The 20,165-nt window shown below is 37.7% G+C and overlaps 1 protein-coding gene across 8 annotated transcripts in view; it reads right to left on the bottom strand.

Annotated features, from left to right (window-relative positions):
• Window positions 1-20,165, bottom strand: part of CNOT10 (CCR4-NOT transcription complex subunit 10) — a 74,576-nt gene that overhangs the window by 39,834 nt on the left and 14,577 nt on the right. For 7 of the 8 annotated variants that reach the window (XR_012015200.1, XM_072793490.1, XM_072793491.1 and 4 more), the window contains exons 2-9: window positions 19,202-19,296; window positions 17,754-17,915; window positions 12,263-12,413; window positions 9,879-10,021; window positions 8,970-9,056; window positions 7,250-7,333; window positions 5,531-5,648; window positions 526-675 (exon numbers count right to left, since the gene is read on the bottom strand). Coding sequence is in view for 7 of the 8 variants with exons in the window: in XM_072793490.1 (XP_072649591.1) it covers window positions 526-675; window positions 5,531-5,648; window positions 7,250-7,333; window positions 8,970-9,056; window positions 9,879-10,021; window positions 12,263-12,413; window positions 17,754-17,915; window positions 19,202-19,296 (990 nt within the window). In the remaining variant the exon portion in view is untranslated. The remainder of the gene's footprint in view (window positions 1-525; window positions 676-5,530; window positions 5,649-7,249; window positions 7,334-8,969; window positions 9,057-9,878; window positions 10,022-12,262; window positions 12,414-17,753; window positions 17,916-19,201; window positions 19,297-20,165) is intronic. The other variant, XM_072793492.1, reaches the window with a different exon arrangement.

Genomic DNA, 20,165 nt, shown 5'->3' with positions numbered 1-20,165 from the left:
ATGGTTCAAGCCCTAGGGTGGGCTTATAGCTTACTTAGAAAAAAGAAAACCAAAACAAAACAAAAAAAAGTTTAGCACAGTCGAGAAATCTTAGCAACATATTTTGCTGTATAACATTACCATATGTGATTACTGATTTTCAAGTCCATGAAAAAGTGAATGTAATTTAAATTTCCTTAATATTTGAAGTAGCAATTATTTACTAAAAATCTCGAATAAACGTGTTTTTGTTTTGTTTTGTTTTGTTTTTGAATAAACCTGTTGATCAGGGTCAATGTTAACTGTAGGTAGGCACATACGGATGCATTTTGACCAGACACTTGATCACTATCTACCTATTTATTCTTTTAGAAAAAATTACTTTTTAAATTCTAGTATAATTTATGTACCATATTATATTAGTTTTAGGTATACAATACAGTGATTCAACAATTTTATATATCACTCAGTGCTCGGTTGCTTGCTCTTTAATATCGTGCTCTCCTCTAGTAGAAAAATATGACTATCCCCCAGCAATGGGCTCACCTGGATCAGTGCTGCCTGCACTGAGCTGTGCACAAACATTGTCATTCTCCTGTAAAGCCTTTTTAAAGTAGAAAATTCCCAGATTGTGCTTGCTCATGGCAAAATGAATGCAACCAAGATTATTCCAGAACATGCATCTCAAGCATTCACCTGAAAAAAAAAAAAAACCACAAACAAATCTATCCTAAAATTTTACTGTTGATACATGCCACACAAGAACTGGCAATGAAACAGCAATTCCACCTAATCCTTATAGAAAAGTTTACAAGGCACCTGAAATTTGCGACATGCGAAAATTCTGTAAGCTCCTTTACTTTTAAAATCCTTTGTTTTAGGTGATAAACCAACCCTACCCATTGATTTGGTTACCCTGCTTAATATTTTTCCTGATTTAATTTTTTTAAAGATTTATTTATTTATTTATGATAGACAAGGAGAGAGAGAGAGAGGCAGAGACACTGGAGGAGGGAGAAGCAGGCTCCATGCAGGAGCCCGATGTGGGACTTGATCCTAGGTCTCCAGGATCAGGCCCCAGGCTGCAGGCGGCACTAAACTGCTGCACCACCGGGGCTGCCCTGATTTAATTTTTAATAATAGGCAAATGATACAATAGTGCAAAGGACAAAAAATACTTCTTAGTAACATTATATGTATTTTGTCCACAAAAAATATTATCTAGAAACTGGACAGAATAAGTATATATGGACACATTTACTATGGCAACATATTAATGGTAGCAGGAATGCATAAAACAGAATACATAAATTCCTGCTTTTGCTTGTTAAAGTCTCCACTGCTCTTTCAGTTCACACTTCTTTCTTTCTTTCTTTTTTAACTCTTTTTTTTTTTTTAAGATTTTATTTATTTATTCATAGAGACACACAGAGAGAGGCAGAGACACAGGAAGAGGGAGAAGCAGGCATCATACAGAGATGCCTGATGTGGGACTGATCCAGGGTCTCCAGGATCACGCCCTGGGCTGCAGGCGGCGCTAAACTGCTGCGCCACCGGGGCTGCCCAGTTCACACTTCTTTAAATACTACTATGCGGCAGCCCAGGTGGCTCATCGGTTTAGCGCCACCTTTAGCCTGGGGTGTGATCCTGGAGACCGGGGATAGAGTCCCAGGTCAGGTTCCCTGCATGGAGCCTGCTTCTCCCTCTGCCTGCCTCTCTCTCTCTCATTCCATGAATAAATAAATAAAATCTTTAAAAAAATAAATAAATACTACTATGGCTGAGCAACTATCTTCTCATGTTTATTAGGCATTTGTACTTCTTATCCTGTAATGTACACACTGCTTCTTTCTTTTCTTTATCTATTTTTAAATTTGGTTACAGATGTTTTTCCTGTTGGTTACCTGTTTGTATGTTATAGAAATCTTCTGTCACATGTTTCAAATATTTCCAATGCCATCATGTGATCTGTCTTGTGACCTGCTTCAGTGTGTGTGTGTTTAATGATAAAAAAATTTTACATGATTATGTGGTTAATTTTAGTCGTCTTTTCTAAACTCTATGGTTCTTGCATTTTGGATAATATTTAATCAATCCCCCCAAATTAAGATATTCAAGTTTCCTTTAGCTGCTTTTATGATTGTATATTTCGACACTTCATTTCTCTGGGCTTTCTTATGGAATAATGAAAACAATCCAAGCTTTAGTTTTCTTCTTCTAAACTGCTTCTCAAATACTCCAAAAGAACCTAATGAGAGTCCATCTTTTCCTCAATGATATAAAATGCTGGACTAGACTGACAAAATTAAGACTCAGGTTATCCAGGATGTCTGGGTGGCTCAGTGGTTGAGCAACTGCCTCTGGATCAGGGCGTGGTCCCACATCAGGCTCCCTGTATGGAGCCTGCTTCTCCCTCTGCCTACATCTCTGCCTTGCTCTCTCATGAATAAATAAATAAAATCGTAAAAAAAACCGCAGGATATCCAAAGCTTAATACTAAAATCTAATTTTCTTCTTATGTGCTTTAAAATTGAGCAATGATTTTTTTTTTTTAATTTTTATTTATTTATGATAGTCACAGAGAGAGAGAGAGAGGCGCAGAGACACAGGCAGAGGGAGAAGCAGGCTCCATGCACCGGGAGCCCGATGTGGGATTCGATCCCGGGTCTCCAGGATCGCGCCCTGGGCCAAAGGCAGGCGCCAAACCACTGCGCCACCCAGGGATCCCGAGCAATGATTTTTAAAAAGATCAAAACTAGGCTTCAGGGCAAGATAGTAAGAAATATACTAACATATTTAAAGGAGGTTGCCTCTGGTTGTGGCACTGTCAACAATTTAAGAAACATTCTATTCCCAGAGCTTCTCTAATAAGTGTATTTTATCAACAGCAAAAACTAAATTTTAAATATGAGAACAAGTATTTTAAAATTAATAACTATAAAAATATCAATAATAAAATATATAGCTACTGTATAAAAATCTCCTGTTAGATCATCTTAACTGTTGACTAGTCAACTGCATGTCCTGCTCCTCACTCCACTGTAGAGCTTGACAATATTGATTCTGAAAACTGCATCAAGACAGTCCTAAGCAAAATTTTCTCAAGGATACTGAATTTTTAGCATGAAAGATCATTTCAGTGTTTGGGTATTATGGGCCTCTGAGGGGAAATTATGACAATAAAAATAGCAAAAATGAAAATTCAGCAGAATTAAAAAATGGGTACTCAGACAGAATATCCAAGTAAACTATAATGGAACAAACTGTTTTTCTCTATTTTTACAACCCCAGTGAACAGAACAGGCAAAGGGGCTGGGGGCAGTGGGTATGTCTGCAAGTGTGTTCTTTGTATCTGAATAGAATCTAAAATAAAAATTACCCAAAAACTTATTCATTCTTTGTGTTTTAAGAGTTTATTTATTTATTAATGAATGAGTGAAAGAGAGAGGGCAGGCACATAAGCAGGGGAGGAGAGGTGAAAAGAAGTCTAAGCAGACTCCATTCTGAGCACAGAGTACCACATGGGGCTCAAACTCACGACACTGATACCATTACCTGAGCCAAAACCAAGAGTCAGACGCATAGCCAACTGAACCACCCAGGCACTTCCATTCTTTGCATTTTAAACTTGGTGTAAAGCATTTTCAATAGTTTTACTTCATTTCTTGAATAAATGGATTTTCCTCCTTTCTCTCCAAAAAATAGCAATGCTATGAACTTAAAGCCCCAAATTTTACCTTTTGTTTTTCCAACAGTATTAAGCAATTTTTTAAAAGATTTTATTTATTCATGGGAGACAGAGAGAGAGAGAGAGAGAGAGAGAGAGAGAGGCAGAGGCAGAAGCAGGCTCCATGCAGGGAGCCTGATGTAGGACTCGATCCCGGGACTCCAGGATTACGCCCTGGACCAAAGGCAGGCACTCAACTGCCGGGCCACCCAGGTGTCCCAGTATTAAGCAATTCATTAAAACTCTCTTTCTTGGGACGCCTGGTGGTCATGGGATTGAGTCCCGCATTGGGCTCCCCACAGGGAGCCTATTTCTCCCTCTGGCCTGTGTCTCAGCCTCTCTTTGTATCTCTCATGAATTTTTATTTTTAAAAACCTTCTTTCTTATTAAAAATAAATAAATAAAATCCTTCTTTCTTTTTTATTAATTTTTATTTATTTATTTTTAAAGATTTTATTTATTTATTCATGAGAGACACAGAGAGAGGGAAAGGCAGAGACACAGTGGCAGAGGGAGAAGCAGACTCCATGCAGGGAGCCTGACGTGGGACTTGATCCTGGGTCTCCAGGATCAGGCCCTGGGGCTAAAGGCAGCAGTAAACTGCTGAGCCACCAGGGCTGCCCTGAGGAGACAGAATCTTAAGCAGGCTCCACACCCAGTGTGGAGCCCAATGTAGGCCTCCATCCAACTATCTTGAGATCATGATCTGAGCCAAAATCAAGATTCAGGTGCTTAACTGACTGAGCCATCCTGGTGTCCCTCATTAAAACTTTCTAATTAGAAAATAAATAATAATTATTTTCCTAACTTTATAGAAATATTTTTTGAAATATTTTTGACATAGTTAATAGTCTAAAAAATCATCATATGCAAAAAAAAATCATCATATGCTCACAGCTTTATGGGAGAAAAGGGACAAGTATAAACATTATCAATTCATTTTCTTTTTTTAAATTTTTTTTTCAATTTTTATTTATTTATGATAGTCATAGAGAGAGAGAGAGAGAGAGAGAGAGAGGCAGAGACATAGGCCGAGGGAGAAGCAGGCTCCATGCACCGGGAGCCCGACGTGGGATTTGATCCCGGGTCTCCAGGATCGCGCCCTGGGCCAAAGGCAGGCGCCAAACTGCTGCGCCACCCAGGGATCCCTCAATTCATTTTCTTAAAACGTCTCATTTCACAAAGTAAAAGCCCAAGTACCTTACGTCTTGGATCTAATTTGTTAAGCTGGTATTAAAAATAAAATGAGGGGTGCCTGGGTGGCTCAGTTGGTTAAGAATCTGCCTTCGGCTCAGGTCATGATCCCAGAGTCCTATGACTGGGTCCCATGTTGGGCTCCCTGCTCAGTGTGGAGTCTGCTTCTCCCTCCTCACTGTTCATGCTCCCTCTCTCTCTCTCAAATAAAATCTTAAAGAATGAAAGAAGAAAACGAATACAATGAGGGGAAAGAAAAGTAAAAGAAGTGAGGCTTCTTCTAAAATGGAAAACAAATATGGGCACCTGGGTGACTCAGTTAAGCATCCAACTCTTGGCTTAACTCAGGTCATAGCATAGGATGGGCCGAGCCCCAGGTTCTGTGCTCAGTAGGAAGTTTGCTACTCTCCCCCTCTCCCCTTCTGCCCCCTTACCCCTGCTCACACACACTAAATAAATAAATCTATAAAATAAATAAAATGGAAATAATAGAATTTCAGAATTTTTCTGCAGCAGAATAAAACATTACATGTAAAAAATTAGCAAAAATCACACTGAAGAGCACTGTAGGAAACAACAAAAGACAGAAGAGACAGGAAGAAAATACCAGAATTTCACGTTTTCTTTTACCTGTTTTCATGAATCCTGGATGCTCAGCAATGTTTGAACTATTTAATAGCTTCACAGCTTTTCGATAATTGCCTCTTAAGTACTCAAAATTGCTTTTAAGAAACAGAGAGGGTGCAGACTGTAAAGAAAAGGAAAGTTGCTTATATTTTGTTTTCAGATGCCTAATGAGAGATCATAATCATATTGCTATACTGGCATGTCCTGAAGAGCATAAATGAATCATTTAAGTCATGATCACAAAAAACTATAGTCTCAAAATTTTTCCTTGCTTTCACAATCTAAAAAAATTAAACTTATCAGAGAGCACCTTATCAACTGAATTAAGAGTCTGCCTAAAAAAATACATACAGTATATAAGAACACAAGACTGTCTTCACCTATTATACTACTAACTGAAAACCAATTTTCCTAGGCCCTTTATTTCAATTACTATGAGAGACTGGAAGTCTCCCATATTTTTTAGGGTACAAATGCACCTTCATTAGAACCCAAAGGGATACAATCATTCAATGCTTTCCCAAATAGGAAAAAAAAAAAAAGGTGTCATTCTATGGATGGAAGTATTGCCTAACAGAATGCCTTATTTTTGGGAGCTAATCTTCCTGTGACAAAAATCAGATTTTGGATGGTAAATCATGTTTCACTTCCCCTAAGCATCCTCCTAGTGGAGGATCACCTGTATAGTTCCTATTTAGAATGCATTTGCCTACATAGATTTGCACAATGAACATCCAACCAGGAGGACATGAGGAATCCTGGTCTCATCATTTATTCACTTTAGCTTAGCTACAGGCTTTTTTTCTAAGTCCCTGTTCTTGCTTTGCTCTGTACCTCCTGATTTAGGTACTACTACTACACTGCATTACAATATTTATTTTCCTGTTTCTCTCTCCCCTGTGACTCTGGCTTCTGTTAAGGCAGGGATCATGTCTTTGTCTCAAAAAAGCTTTGATAATGGTTGGCTGGCTAGTAAGGCTTTTCCCTCTTAGCCTCAAGTCTACCCTCTCAGACCTTACTTACAATTTGTTTTCATCAAAAATCACTTGAGTACTGACCCAGGGATTAATCTGGATCCTGTCTAGGATTTTGAGGGTCAATTTTCCTGAACTATTCCTATTACAAACTGTATCTCTTTATGCCTTCATACTTAAAGTTAACAGTTTTCCTAAAAGCATCAAGAATGTTCACAATTCTGTCTTTTCCTTTCACAGTCTTAAAAAATTACGTATCAGTGGAGGAGTGGGGTAGAGGGAGTGGAAAGAAGGAGTAAGCTTATTTCAAAGAGTCTAGCTTAGTCAAATTGAAGTTATTGTCAAGCCAAAGATCACTGGAAAGGGGCAGGTTTGGGCTACAGCTGAACTGTTCATCTTTACTAAATGTTCTGAGTATAAGCTAAAAAAATCCTGAAGTGTCTAATAGTAAATGTTTACATGAATTATGATAAACTACTCCCAGAATACTAAGTATTTAAAATGGTGGTTTTGAGGACTATATGCCAAGGAGAAATGCTTGGTTTAATTTTAAGTGAGGAAAGTATTAAATTATAGACACAGTATGATCACCACTTCACAACTCAATGTCAAGGTTTGTATCTAGTGGTAAATATACACTATAAGAGACTAAAATAATTTAAAACTGACAAACACTTATTGTACAAATAAGATAGTTTTAGGACATAAAAATTACAAATTGAAAAAAAAAAGTCAAAAAGAAACTTACATTTCCAGCTGTGTTCATCACTGACTTGATTTCCCTTTTGCATGCTTTCAGGGACTTCATTTGGATATAAGCTCTCACTTTATACTATCAAAGGAAAATGTGAGTATGTGAGAACTATGATGGATTTTTTAAAAAAAATTTTATTTGTTTATTCATAGAGACACAGAGAGAGAGGGGGGCAGAGGCACAGGCAGAGGGAGAAGCAGACTCCATGCAGGGAGCCTGACGTGGGACTTGATTCAGGGTCCCCAGGATCACACCCCGGGCTGCAGGCGGCGTTAAACTGCTGCGCCACCGGGGCTGCCCTATGATGGATTTTTTAAAAGATTTTTATTTATTTATTCATGAGAGCCAAAGAGAGAGAGGCAGAGACATAGGAAGAAGGAGAAGCAAGCTCCTGTGGGAAGCCCAATGTGGGACTCTGAACCCAGGATCCCAGGATCATGACTGAAGGCTGATGCTCAACTACTGAGCCACGCAGGTATCCCAGGACTATGATGGATTTACACATGCTGAAGCAGTCTTACTTTCTAGTTAAAAGGAAATTCAACCCTATCTGTTTACAACATGGTTATACCAGGTACTGGCAAAAGCAGGTTGTAAATTATCTTAATCTATTTTTATTATACTCTTGGAATACATGTAAAAAACAAAAAAAAATGTGGTAGGATAAAATTTATATTTAAGTTCCACAAAAAATCCTAACAACTTTAAGCTTTAAAAAATTTATTTATTTATTTTTAAAATATTTATTTATACATGAGAGACACAGAGAGAGAGAGAGGCAGAGACACAGGCAGAGGGAGAAGCAGGCTCCATGCAGGGAGCCCAATGCAGAATTTGATCCCGGGTCTCCAGGATCATGCCCTGGGCTGAAGGCAGGTGCTAAACCGCTGAGCCACCCAGGGACCAACCCCCAAATTCATTTATTTTTAATTCAAGTATAATTAATGTACAGTATTAGTTTTAGGTGCACAATATAGTGATTCAGTAATTCTATAATTCCTATCAATTTTTATCTGCACATGGCTAATTAAGAATGAATTTTGGGGGATCCCTGGGTGGCGCAGCGGTTTGGTGCCTGCCTTTGGCCCAGGGCGCGATCCTGGAGACTCGGGATCGAATCCCACGTCTGGCTCCCGGTGCATGGAGCCTGCGTCTCCCTCTGCCTATGTCTCTGCCTCTCTCTCTCTCTCTGACTATCATAAATAAATAAAAATTTAAAAAAAAAAAAAAAAAAAAAAAGAATGAATTTTGGGATCCCTGGGTGGCTCAGCAGTTTAGTGCCTGCCTTCAGCCCAGGGCATGATCCTGGAGTCCTGGGATTGAATCCCACAACAGGCTCCCTGCATGGAGCCTGCTTCTCCCTCTGCCTGTGTCTGTGCCTCTCTCTGTGTGTCTCTCATGAATCAATAAGTAAAATCTTAAAAAAAAAAAAAAAGAATGAATTTTAATAGTCTACAAACTGATTTTATCATCCAATACATTCCCAGGCCATTTCTCTCAATCTCTTATCAAGAAATTGAAAGATACTGCATTATCATTTTAGGCAAATATAGTCAGAAGAATAAATGTGCTTTTAAATTACAATACTTCAAAGCTAAACAAACATACATGCCTCAAATTATTTACTTCTTCCAACGATTTATCACATTCTTTATCATTCATAACTATTAGTAAATATACATGATAATAAAATCTCTCTTAGAGTGTATGCTACCTGATGTATCTTTGATTTTGCAGCTTCTATTAGGGCTCCACTTTCAGCTTTATGATTAAATCCGTCTTTGTTGGTGTTATTACCAGTCTGTAGTGGTAAAACAAAGTTAACCAAAATTAAATATATATATATTTTTACCATTAAATATATATATTTTTTACCATAATTTAAATCAGTAATTTCCAAGGAAGCTAATCTGAATCATCTAGAAAGCATTTTCGAACTACAGAATCCCAGGTCTCACTCTCAGAGATTCAGGTATAATAGTCTGGAATGGGTAACAGGAAACTTACTTTGTTTTGTTTTGTTTGGAGGAAACTACTTTTGAGAAGCTCCCATTGAATATAATGATACGCCAGGTTTAAAAAGCATGGATCGTACTCAGGCAAAACTCAAGATTATCTTTCTGAAACCCAGAACGGATCATGTTCCCTTTTTTGTCTTTTTTAACCTTTTGAAGTCCACGTTTTTCTTTTTTAAAGATTTGTATTTATGTATTTGAGAGAGAGAGAGAGAGAGAGAGAGAGAGAAAAGAGTGGGCTAGGGTCAGAGGGAGAGGAAGAAGCAGATTCTCCACTGAGCAGGGAGCCTGACACAGGCGAGGCTCAACCCAGGACCCTGGGATAATGACCTGAGCTGAAGATAGACACTTAACTGAGCCACCCAGGCGCCCCATGTCAGTCCCTTCTTAAAAACTTTCTCTGGTATAAACACTACCAACATCATATGCTGGATTCCTAGTTATCCTTCGCAATGTCTCTTAGCCACTTTCAAGTATGTAATCCTATGGTATTATTAACAATATTGACCATTTTGTATAGTGAATTATATTTCAATAAAGCTGTTAAAATATTTAATAACCCCAAATATTAACCATAAACTTTAATCTGATCACCTCAGAACACTTACCTCATTTTTTCCATTTTTGTTATTGTTACCCTGTGATATCATTTTTTCTAGGACAGCAAGAAGATGCAAAGCTTTCTCAGCTTGATAGGTTAATATATAAAGGTCTACAAGCAAAAAACACACCGCCTGGGCAAATTTTTCTTCTGGGGGGAAAGAAACAGGAAAAGAAAAGTTATAATCCAAAGTGAAGCAAACATACCAGACCACTCCTCCCCAAAAAGTTCTAAAGAGCAAAGACTAAGTTTTGTTTATGTTTTTTAAGATTTTACTTATTTATTTGAGAGACAGAGAGAGAGGGAGAGCATAAGCCGGGGAAGAGGTAGATGGAGAGAGGCAGACTCCCCACTGAACAGGAGCCTGGTTTGGTACGGTGCTCTATCCCAGGGCCCTGGGATCATGACCTGTGCCAAAGGCTTAACTCACTGAGCCACTCAGGCGCCCCCTAAGAAAAATGGATTTGAATTCTAGGGGATCCCTGGGTGGCGCAGTGGTTTAGCTCCCATGTCGGGCTCCCGGTGCATGGAGCCTGCTTCTCCCTCTGCCTATGTCTCTGCCTCTCTCTCTCTCTCTCTCTGTGACTATCATAAAAAAAAAAAAAAAAAAAAAAAAAAATTGAATTCTATCTAGTTGGTTGCTATATTTTTTTTTTTTTAATTTTTTATTTTTTTTTTATGATAGTCACAGAGAGAGAGAGAGGCAGAGACACAGGCAGAGGGAGAAGCAGGCTCCATGCACCGGGAGCCTGATGTGGGATTCGATCCTGGGTCTCCAGGATCGCGCCCTGGGCCAAAGGCAGGCGCTAAACCGCTGCGCCACCCAGGGATCCCTAGTTGGTTGCTATATTCTATACTCAGCCACAATATAGATTAATAGGATTTGATGAATTGTTTCAGAAATCCTAAAGACCAGCTTTGTAGGGGGACCCAGCTGGCTCAGTTGGTAGAGTATGTGACTTTGATCTCAGGGTCATAAATTCAAGCCCCTCTTAGGCGTAGAGATTACTTTAAAAACAAAAAAACCAACAAAACCCCCAGCTATATAGAAAAACACATCTGTGTCATCCTAGAAGTAGAATTCTGATTTCTAGCTTCATAGAGAAAGGTCACAATTTATACCATCTTCACCACTGGTATTTCTCCTGCCCAATCTGCCCAGCCACCACACCCACAGTACAGAAGAGGAGTATCTTAAAAATGCCTCCCTAGATCCATAGTAAGCAGCTGTTCAACCAGTTGACAGCAAAGGCGATCCTGTAACTCTTCTAAAGCCCCACAGAGGTGCCATCACACTCTACCTCTTCTCCTGTGGGGACTGATCAGCAATCAGGTATTTATAAATCAGGAACTGGCATTAGTGTTTTAAATGCAAAAGAAAGTAATGTAAGAAAAAGACAAAAATGTGAATCACAACTGAAATCTGACTGATTGTGAGTTGAAAACAAACAGCCCTAACAACCATTTCCTGAGTCAGGCTTTGCTACTTTATTTGCTCCCTCTTTGTTCCTTTGCCTTCACCTTTCTTATTATACTTACTCAAGGCTAGTAACTGCAAGCTAATTAAGATATAAAAAAATGCTAAGATAGTCTGTACTATCTATTCTATAATTCTATAATTACCCACAAAAATGTCAGTGAGGCAATGGACAAAAAAAAAAAAAAATTGTCCCTTAATATCTCCGAATACTTCTTAATATATTGCCCAAGTAACAAGATTGGGTACACTAGGTAGTGTAAAAAGAGCAAACAAAAATCACTAAATCTTTCCAATCAGAAACATCATTTTTTTAAAGATTTTATTTATTTATTTACAAGAGATAGAGAGAGAGGCAGAGTCATAGGCAGAGGAAGAAGCAGGCTCCATGCAGAGAGCCCGATGTGAGACTCGATCCTGGGACTCTGGGATCATGCCCTGAGCCAAAGGCAGTCACTCAACTGCTGAGCCACCCAGGCATCCCAAGAGACATCATTTCTAACAGTTGTTTTTAAAAATAGAGTGAGGAGGAAATGCTGAAAGAAAACCTAGGTTCATCTAAAAGTAATGTCATTTTTATCTTTTCTATTAAGAAAATCTGACATAGCTTTTTTCTTTTTTCATAAATAGTAACAAGTAATTCCCTGATTTAGGTTAATTAGGTAAAAGTACCAGAGGCCATTGCAAGTATGAGAAGATACAGAATTCTTTTTTTATAGTGGGAGAGGGGCAGAGGAAGAGATAGAATCCCAAGCAGGTTCCATGCCCACCCAACTTAGGCTTGATCTCACAACTCTGAGATCAAGACCTGGGCTGAGATCAAGAGTCAGGCTCAGTCAGACTTAACTGACTGAGCCACCCAGGTCCCCTGAAAATAGGGAAATTTTCAACGGAAAAATTTTGACAGAACATACCAAAAGGTTCTATGAACTGGTAAAGCTTTTCACCAACTGCTATCGCTTCTGTGTACTGCCGCAGATGATAAAGAATGACTGCCTGATTGTAATACAACATGCTGTTCTCTACATCATCTAATCCATCCATTTCTTCAACAGCCGAGTGGACCTAAGAAACAATCAACAAAGAATATGTTCTCACAACAGTAAGAAAACAAAGAGCAAAAATGAAAGAATCTATATGAATAAATAGAAACAACTCTGAATTTTTCCATTTTAACAGGACCTCTAGATTTTAATTATTCTCACATATTAAAAATTATTTTATTCATAATAAAATTCCATTAGGTAAGACATTTTCATGGACTTCATGTAGTGCCTAGCACAAGGCAAGATAAGTCTCCTCCTTTCCACTGTGAAGATATCATCAATGTTTTAACTGCCAACATGGCTTCCAAATTGGTTCCTCACTTTCTAGCCTCCCTGGGAGTGGGTAAAACTCAAAAGACCTTTCCCATATGCACTGTTTTTATGCACTATGTATACATTAGCTGGATTCCATTTTGTAAAAACTAAAGTAAAATTTAAATGTTAGAGGCGCCTGGTGGCTCAGTGGTTGAGCATCTGCCTTTGGCTCAGGTCATGATCCTGGGGTCCTGGGATCGAGTCCTGCATAGGGCTCCCTGCAGGGCGTCTGCTTCTCCGTGTCTCTCATGAATAAATAAAATTTTTAAAAAAATTTAAATATTAATAAACAATAGCTAACTACTTAGCTATGTGCCAGGCCTACTACATTAAACCTTTTATAAAAAATACCTCATTTAATCCTTATCATACTTCTAGGACATAGATATTATCATCATTTGCATTTTATAAATAAGGAGACCAGCACAAAAAGCTTAATTATCTTGCTGAAGACTTTACAGCTAGGAAGTATATTTTCTGATTTTCTTCTTAAGTTCAGGTTTTTGTTCCCACTAACTAAAAAAATAAAATAAAAAAAGGGCTTTGCTAAAACTAACATTTACATCTAATCCCAGAAAAAAAAAATCACAATACTTTGCATTTTAATAGTTTTGCAACCATTCTGTAATTTCATTTAACACTCAAAACTGGAATTCTATTTATATTAAAAGTAATCTTTCTTTGCCACTACTGTGATTAGAATAAATTATTTTCTTAAGGACTTACTTGAGAGTAAGAGACTGAGAGAAAGAGAAAGAGTAAGCAAGAAGGACCTCAGGGGGGAGGGGCAGAGGGCAAGGGAGAGAGTCCCAAGCAGGCAAGGCACTGAGCTCTGAGCCCCTGACCACAACCTGAGCCAAAACAAGAGTCGGATGCCCAACCGTCGTCACCCAGGGGCCACCGAAGATTGGGACAAATTATTGAGCAATATTAAGCAATCAACCCTAAGGCTGACACTTCCCTAAATTAAACAGTGTGACTTTCATATACATGACCAACTTAACAACCTTGGTTTGGCTGACGGCAAGGAACCGGAAGGTCCATGACAGACTGATTTGTAATCAGACATCTGCAGACTTCAGTCATCTACACAGTGAGCTTGACAGGAGTACTCAAGTGTTAACAATTGGTCCTCTCAGACCACAAGCTCTTGCATCTCCATGAGTTTGCACATTCTGTATAATCTTCACTTACCAAGTCACTAAAAACAGTCTCTTTAGAGAAAACTCAATTTCCAAAGAAAGACAATACTTCTTCATAGTAATGTAACAGAAAAAAAATGAGCTAAGAAAGGGTTAATTATTAGCCAGAAAGGGGACAAATTAGGAATTTTGGTTTAAAAAAATGGTTGAGGGGCAGCCCCGGTGGCGCAGCGGTTTAGCGCCGCCTGCAGCCTAGGGCGTGATCCTGGAGACCCTGGATCGAGTCCCACGTCGGGCTCCCAGCATGGAGCCTGCTTCTCCCTCTACCTATGTCTCTGCCTCTCTCTCTTTCTGTCTCTATGAATAAATAAATAAAAAATCTTTAAAAAAAATGGTTGAGCTTATGACATAAATAACAGCCACATTTTCTTTTCCTTTTTTAAAAAATTATTTATTTATTCATGAGAGACACACACAGAGAGAGTGAGAGAAGAGGGAGAGAGAGAGAGAGAGAGAGAGAGAGAGAGAAAGGCAGAGGGAGAAGCAAGCTCCATGCAGGGAGCCCGATGCGGGACTCGATCCTGGTACCCTGGGATCACGCCCTGAGCCAAAAGCAGACAGTCAACTGCTCAGCCACCCAGGGGTCCCAACAACCACAATTTCTACAACTTACCAAAAACATCTAGTAAGTACTCTAGCCAGAACAAAAACTACTCATTAAATGAGATAAAACATCAAGAAAAATGGAATAGATTATAAAGCTATGTAACTATGCCAAGGATATGACTCTGAACTAGAAGTGTGATTTAAAGAAAGCTAGGAAAAAAAAATAAAGAAAGCTAGGGAACACAGGTACAAACACTTCTAGGAAATATAGGGATTTGGGTGGTATGAGGGGAATTACTGAACTAGCCTTATTATGAATAAAAGAAAAAAAAGACTCAAGGCTGGTTAAAGCATTTCAAAAACAGCAGTTTTCTTTGCTTAACAGGAAGTTTGCAGGAATCTCTTACTCTAGAAAAGTTTTTTTTTTTTTTTCCTAGGAAAGGTTTTTAAGGATGAACTTGTACTCAAAGACCAAATAAATGTTCCCTGGAAGACACAGTCTATGGGGTCATAGGACATGTGTACTAGATATCCACAAACATCATCTTTCCTTTGATTCTGGAGCTCCAGATAAAGTCACGGTTAATAAGACTAGAGAAATAATGAAATGTGAAGTCATATAAATTTGTGAAGACTGGGGTAGTTACAAAAACAGGCTCACAGGTCAGAAGGTCTGAGGGTGCCTGGGAGGCTCAGTCTGTAGAGCATGCAACTCTTGATCTTGGGATCATGAGTTCGAATCCTACATGTAGAGTTTACTTCAAAAAAAAAAAAAAAAAGAGTCAGAAAGTCTGGTTCAAATCTTGTTTTTCCCCTTCCAGCCTATGTAATTAAAATTATTAGGCTCCCTAAACCTCAGTTTTACAACTGAGATAACAAGCACCTATCTCAGGATTTTTTTTTTTAATTTTTATTTATTTATGATAGTCACACAGAGATAGAGAGAGAGAGAGGCAGAGACATAGGTAGAGGGAGAAGCAGGCTCCATGCACCGGGAGCCCGATGTGGGATTCAATCCCGGGTCTCCAGGATCGCGCCCTGGGCCAAAGGCAGGCGCCAAACCGCTGCGCCACCCAGGGATCCCTATCTCAGGATTTGAATGTGAGGATTATGAGATAAAACATAAAAAGCAGTTAATATGGAATTTGGAATCACATTAAGTATTTGATAAACATTGAGTATTATTCTCATTTTCTCTTTTTTTAATAGTCTCTACACCCAACTTGGGGCTTTAACTCACAACCCAGAGATCAAGAGTTGCATGCTCTACCAACTGAACCAGCCAAGCACTCCTCTTATTCTCATTTTCATTGAAGAATTGTTTTTTGTTTTAAAGATTTTATTTATTTTATTTTTATGAGAGATACACAGAGAGAGGCACAGACACAGGCAGAAATGGAAGCAGGCTCCTTGCAGGAAGCCCGAAGTAAGACTCGATCCTGGGACCGGGATCATGCCCTGAGCCAAAGGTAGACGCTCAACCTCTGAGCTACCCAGGCATCCCTTCATTGAAGAATTGTAATAGGGTATTCCTGTAGGGATGCCTGGGTGGCTCAGTGGTTGAGCGCCTGCCTTTGGCTCAGGTCATGATCCCGGGATCTAGAATCAAGTTCCACATCAGGCTCCCTGCCAGGAGCCTGCTTCTCCCTCTGCCTGTAGCTCTGCCTCTCTCTCTCAGTCTATGTCTGTCATGAATAAATAAATAAATCTTACAAAAGAAAAAAAAAGTATTCCTGTAAAGAATTAGGAAGAGCCTGAACAGGTTACTTATTTCTAACTACACCATGTTTAGGGTGATACCGTAGAGTAGCTTTATTCTTATAAAAAATTACAAAGAGCCTGAAGGAGTGAGTTTTTTTTTTTTTCTTTAAGATTTTATCTATTTACTCATGAGAGACACATATAGAGAGAGAGGTAGAGACACAGGCAGAGGGAGAAGCAGGCTCCATGCAGGAAGCCCAACGTGGGACCTGATCCCAGAACTCCAGGATCACGCCCTGGGCTGAAGGCGGTGCTAAACTGCAGAGCCACCCAGGCTTCCCGGGGTGACTTATTTCTAAATGTATCACTTATGAGGGAGATACTTTAAAACTGTCTACAGCATGACACAGTAATCAGAAGAATAGGCCATAAAGTCAAACAGGACTGAGTTGATGGAGCTCTTTTCATTTAAGAGCTTTGTGTCTTTGGACAATTTATACAAGTTATGTGTACCTCAGTTTTCCCTCTGTAAAATGAGAAAAATTATAGTAGTTGTTTCATAGGACTACTGGGAAGAATACATGAGATGCTGCACACAAGGTTCTTAGCAGGATCTTGTTCCATCATAAGCAATAAATGTCTGCTATGTGATCCTAATCATCATCATCATCATAATTATTGTTATTAATTACCAGTAACAACTCTCTGGACTATCCAAGCTCTAAATCTGTGATGTTGCTGTTATGACCAAGACAAGCTCCAAACCATACATAAATCAGAATATCTTCTATTTAATCAATTAATCATGTCCTGATCCAAAATGCTAGAACAATCTGACATTATAATCAGGTCTTTTAGAGTTATACAAAAAAAGATAATCTCGGCAGCTAATCAGCCTTTTCATTTATTTCCACTTTATATAATTTTTCTCAAAACTCCAAAGCTCACTGAAATTTGGTATATTAGTCTATTCCGTTCAAGTTAAAAATATAATAGAAGGGGTGCCTAGGTGGCTCAATCGGTTAAGTGTCTGCCTTCAGCTTAGGTCATGATCCAGGGTCCTGGGGTTGAGTCCCACATCAGGCTCTCTGCTCCAAGGGGACCCTGTTTCACCCTCTGCTAATTTTACCTCAAGCTAATTTTAAGGATTTTCTGTATAGATTATTCATAATGTCAGGCCAAGAATTTAAATTATTTTAAGAGAGGCATTTAATTCTAACAAACCAACTATTAGAAAAATTCTGAAACAATCTCTGTTTTTCCTGTCAGAGGTTTAAAAAACTGAAAAGGTATACCTCAGCCAGAAAATAAAAGTTTGGTTTAGTTTGCCACTCCCTCTGCTTGTGCTTTGTCAAATAAATAAAATCTAAAAAAAACCCCCAAAAACCAATAGAAATTAAAGTTATACAACATACCTCTTATTTCCTGGAATAATAATTTCATACAAATAAAACTAATGCCAGGAGGTGCTTTAGATACATTAGAAACTGTGCTATCAATATCAGACATGTCACGTTAATTTTCCTTAAGTATTTCTATTGCAAAATTGAGAAAATACCACCGTATTTTTATAGCTAAATTCATTTGTATATCACCTGATTCTTCAGCTGGTTAAGTGTTTGTCTCAAACTATCTGTTGTTGTTTGGTTATTTTTAAAAAACTCAGCCACTGCTGTATTCAAAATTATTTTATAATCATCTTTGTTTACATCTTGTAGGCAGGCAAGGTGCTGTAGACAGGCATCGTAACTTCCAGCCTAAAACAAAAAACAGATAAAATTACATATTAGCTTTAAAACCATATATTCATTTCCAAATATATTTCACTCTTCATTTGAAAAACCCTTTCAAAAGACCTACAACAAAAGTAAAACAAAAGATTTACAGCTCTCCTAAATATACTAATTGAAGTCACTAGATGAAGTAATATTCTTATCAATTAAGCAATTGAGATATGTCAATCTCATCTTAATAAAGCTAGAAAAAAATTGTAGATATTTATATCCTAAGACTTAAACTCTACTATCAATATTTGTGTAAGACACCTAGACAAGGACGCCTAGGTGGCTCAGTGGTTGAGTGTCTGCCTTTGGCTCAAGGCATGATCCTGGAGTCCCGGGACTGGGTCCCACATTGAGCTTCCTGCATGGAGCCTGCTTGTCCCTCTGCCTATGTCTCTGCCTTTCTCTTTCTGGTATCTCTCATGAATAAATAAATAAAATCTTAAAAAAACAACAACAACACATACACACAGATATATACCTATATATGTATAAAACAACATGATTTATATACACACATACATATGTATATAGGTATTTAATGCTAGTAAGGTATAAAAGCTGAGACTAGTGAAGAAAGGTAATATGATTAGTTATTCTAAATTTTAATTTCCAGTAAATACACTTTGAATACCCAAGTATCAAATTCTTCTGCTTACATGTACCTAACCTGATAATCAAGTAAGGTTTTTTTCCCATATCATTTAATGTCAGAAAAGGTAGTTTTGACAAGAAATCTTTGGGGTTTAATTTTAAAGCATAGTCAAGATAAAAAATTGAACAAAACAGTGAACTGAAAAGACTGACCCACATATTTACAAGTCTAAGTTTTTAAGACCTAACAACAACACTGTAAGAGTTAAAACATGTTTATGAAAACACAAAAACTTGGTAATGGCTCAAATTACTCCCATTCCTTTTAAACTCTAATTTTTTAATTTATATTTAAATAATAATAATAAAAAATATATAATAATAAAATAACAATAAAAATATAACAAAATAATAAAATAATAAAAAATATATAATAAAATAATAAAAATAAATAATAAATAATAAATTATATAATAAAATAATAAAATAATAATAAAAATATATTTTTTAATTTATATTTAAACTCTAATTTTTTAAATGTTAAAACTAAACCTACTATCTAAATTATTACAGAATAAAAATTATAAATTTAAAAATTCATTGTGAAAAGATTCATATTCGACAGATCCTAAATATGGAGCAGATGGAAAGAAGAAACTACTGCTTACTGTAAAAGCTTGGAAAGCACTGGTAGACAACTCTTTCTCTTGATCAGTGATCCCAGAGGACTGACTTGTCCCTTCATGTTTCTCTGCTCCCTGGTCTGCAAGCACACAAGTTTTACAGTTGTTTAGAAATAAAGCTAAAAGAAAAGAAAAAAGAAAAGAAAAAAGAAAAGAGAGAGAAAGAAAGAAAAAAAGAAAGAAAGAAAAAAGAAAAAGTAAATTATACAGCGAACGTCCCCTAGTTTTCTTCTTGTCTTCTTCCTGATGAAGTTGCCACAGTTAGGATTCTCTCAAATAATGGTATATTAGTGTTACACGTGAGTTAGAAGCCACTCCTTCAAAAACTTAAAAAAAAAAAAAATGTTTCCCTTAGCTATGGTCAGGTACAATGAACACCCACATTTATGTAAAGATTTACATTTATGTAAAGATTACAACTCAGTCCATCAGGACATCTGGGCTCAGACTGTTGTGTTCGCTTAAAAATATTAGATCTGCTCCCCAGCAATATACTAATGTCCTACATATTCAAGAAACTATGCGAGGCTTTGGAGACAAAAGGAGATTATAAGTGTATATACAATACTTTCAAAAAGTTTATAATCCAGTTTGTAATCTAGTAACATTAAACAATTAGAAAACTACACAAGAACTCCTAGTTAATTTCTAGGCCAAGAATACTTTCATAGGCTTAGAAATCCAAAAGCCAAGGTTAACATGTTTAAAAAGCTTCCTGAAGGGACACCTGGGTGGTTCAGTGGTTGAGCATCTGCCTTCAACTCAGGTTGTGATTTCAGGGTCCTGGAATCGAGTTCTGCATCTGGTTCCCCACAGGGAGCCTAATTCTCCTTCTGCCTATTGTCTCTGCCTCTCTTCATTTCCCATGAATAAATAAATAAAATCTTAAAAAAAAAAGAATGTATATGGATACTTAATCATGTTAAGGAAGGACATTTATTTACTTTAA

This window comes from Canis lupus, chromosome 22 (assembly GCF_048164855.1).
Source record: "Canis lupus baileyi chromosome 22, mCanLup2.hap1, whole genome shotgun sequence".
NCBI lineage: Eukaryota > Metazoa > Chordata > Mammalia > Carnivora > Canidae > Canis > Canis lupus.
This window is presented reverse-complemented; position numbering and strand designations above follow the sequence as displayed.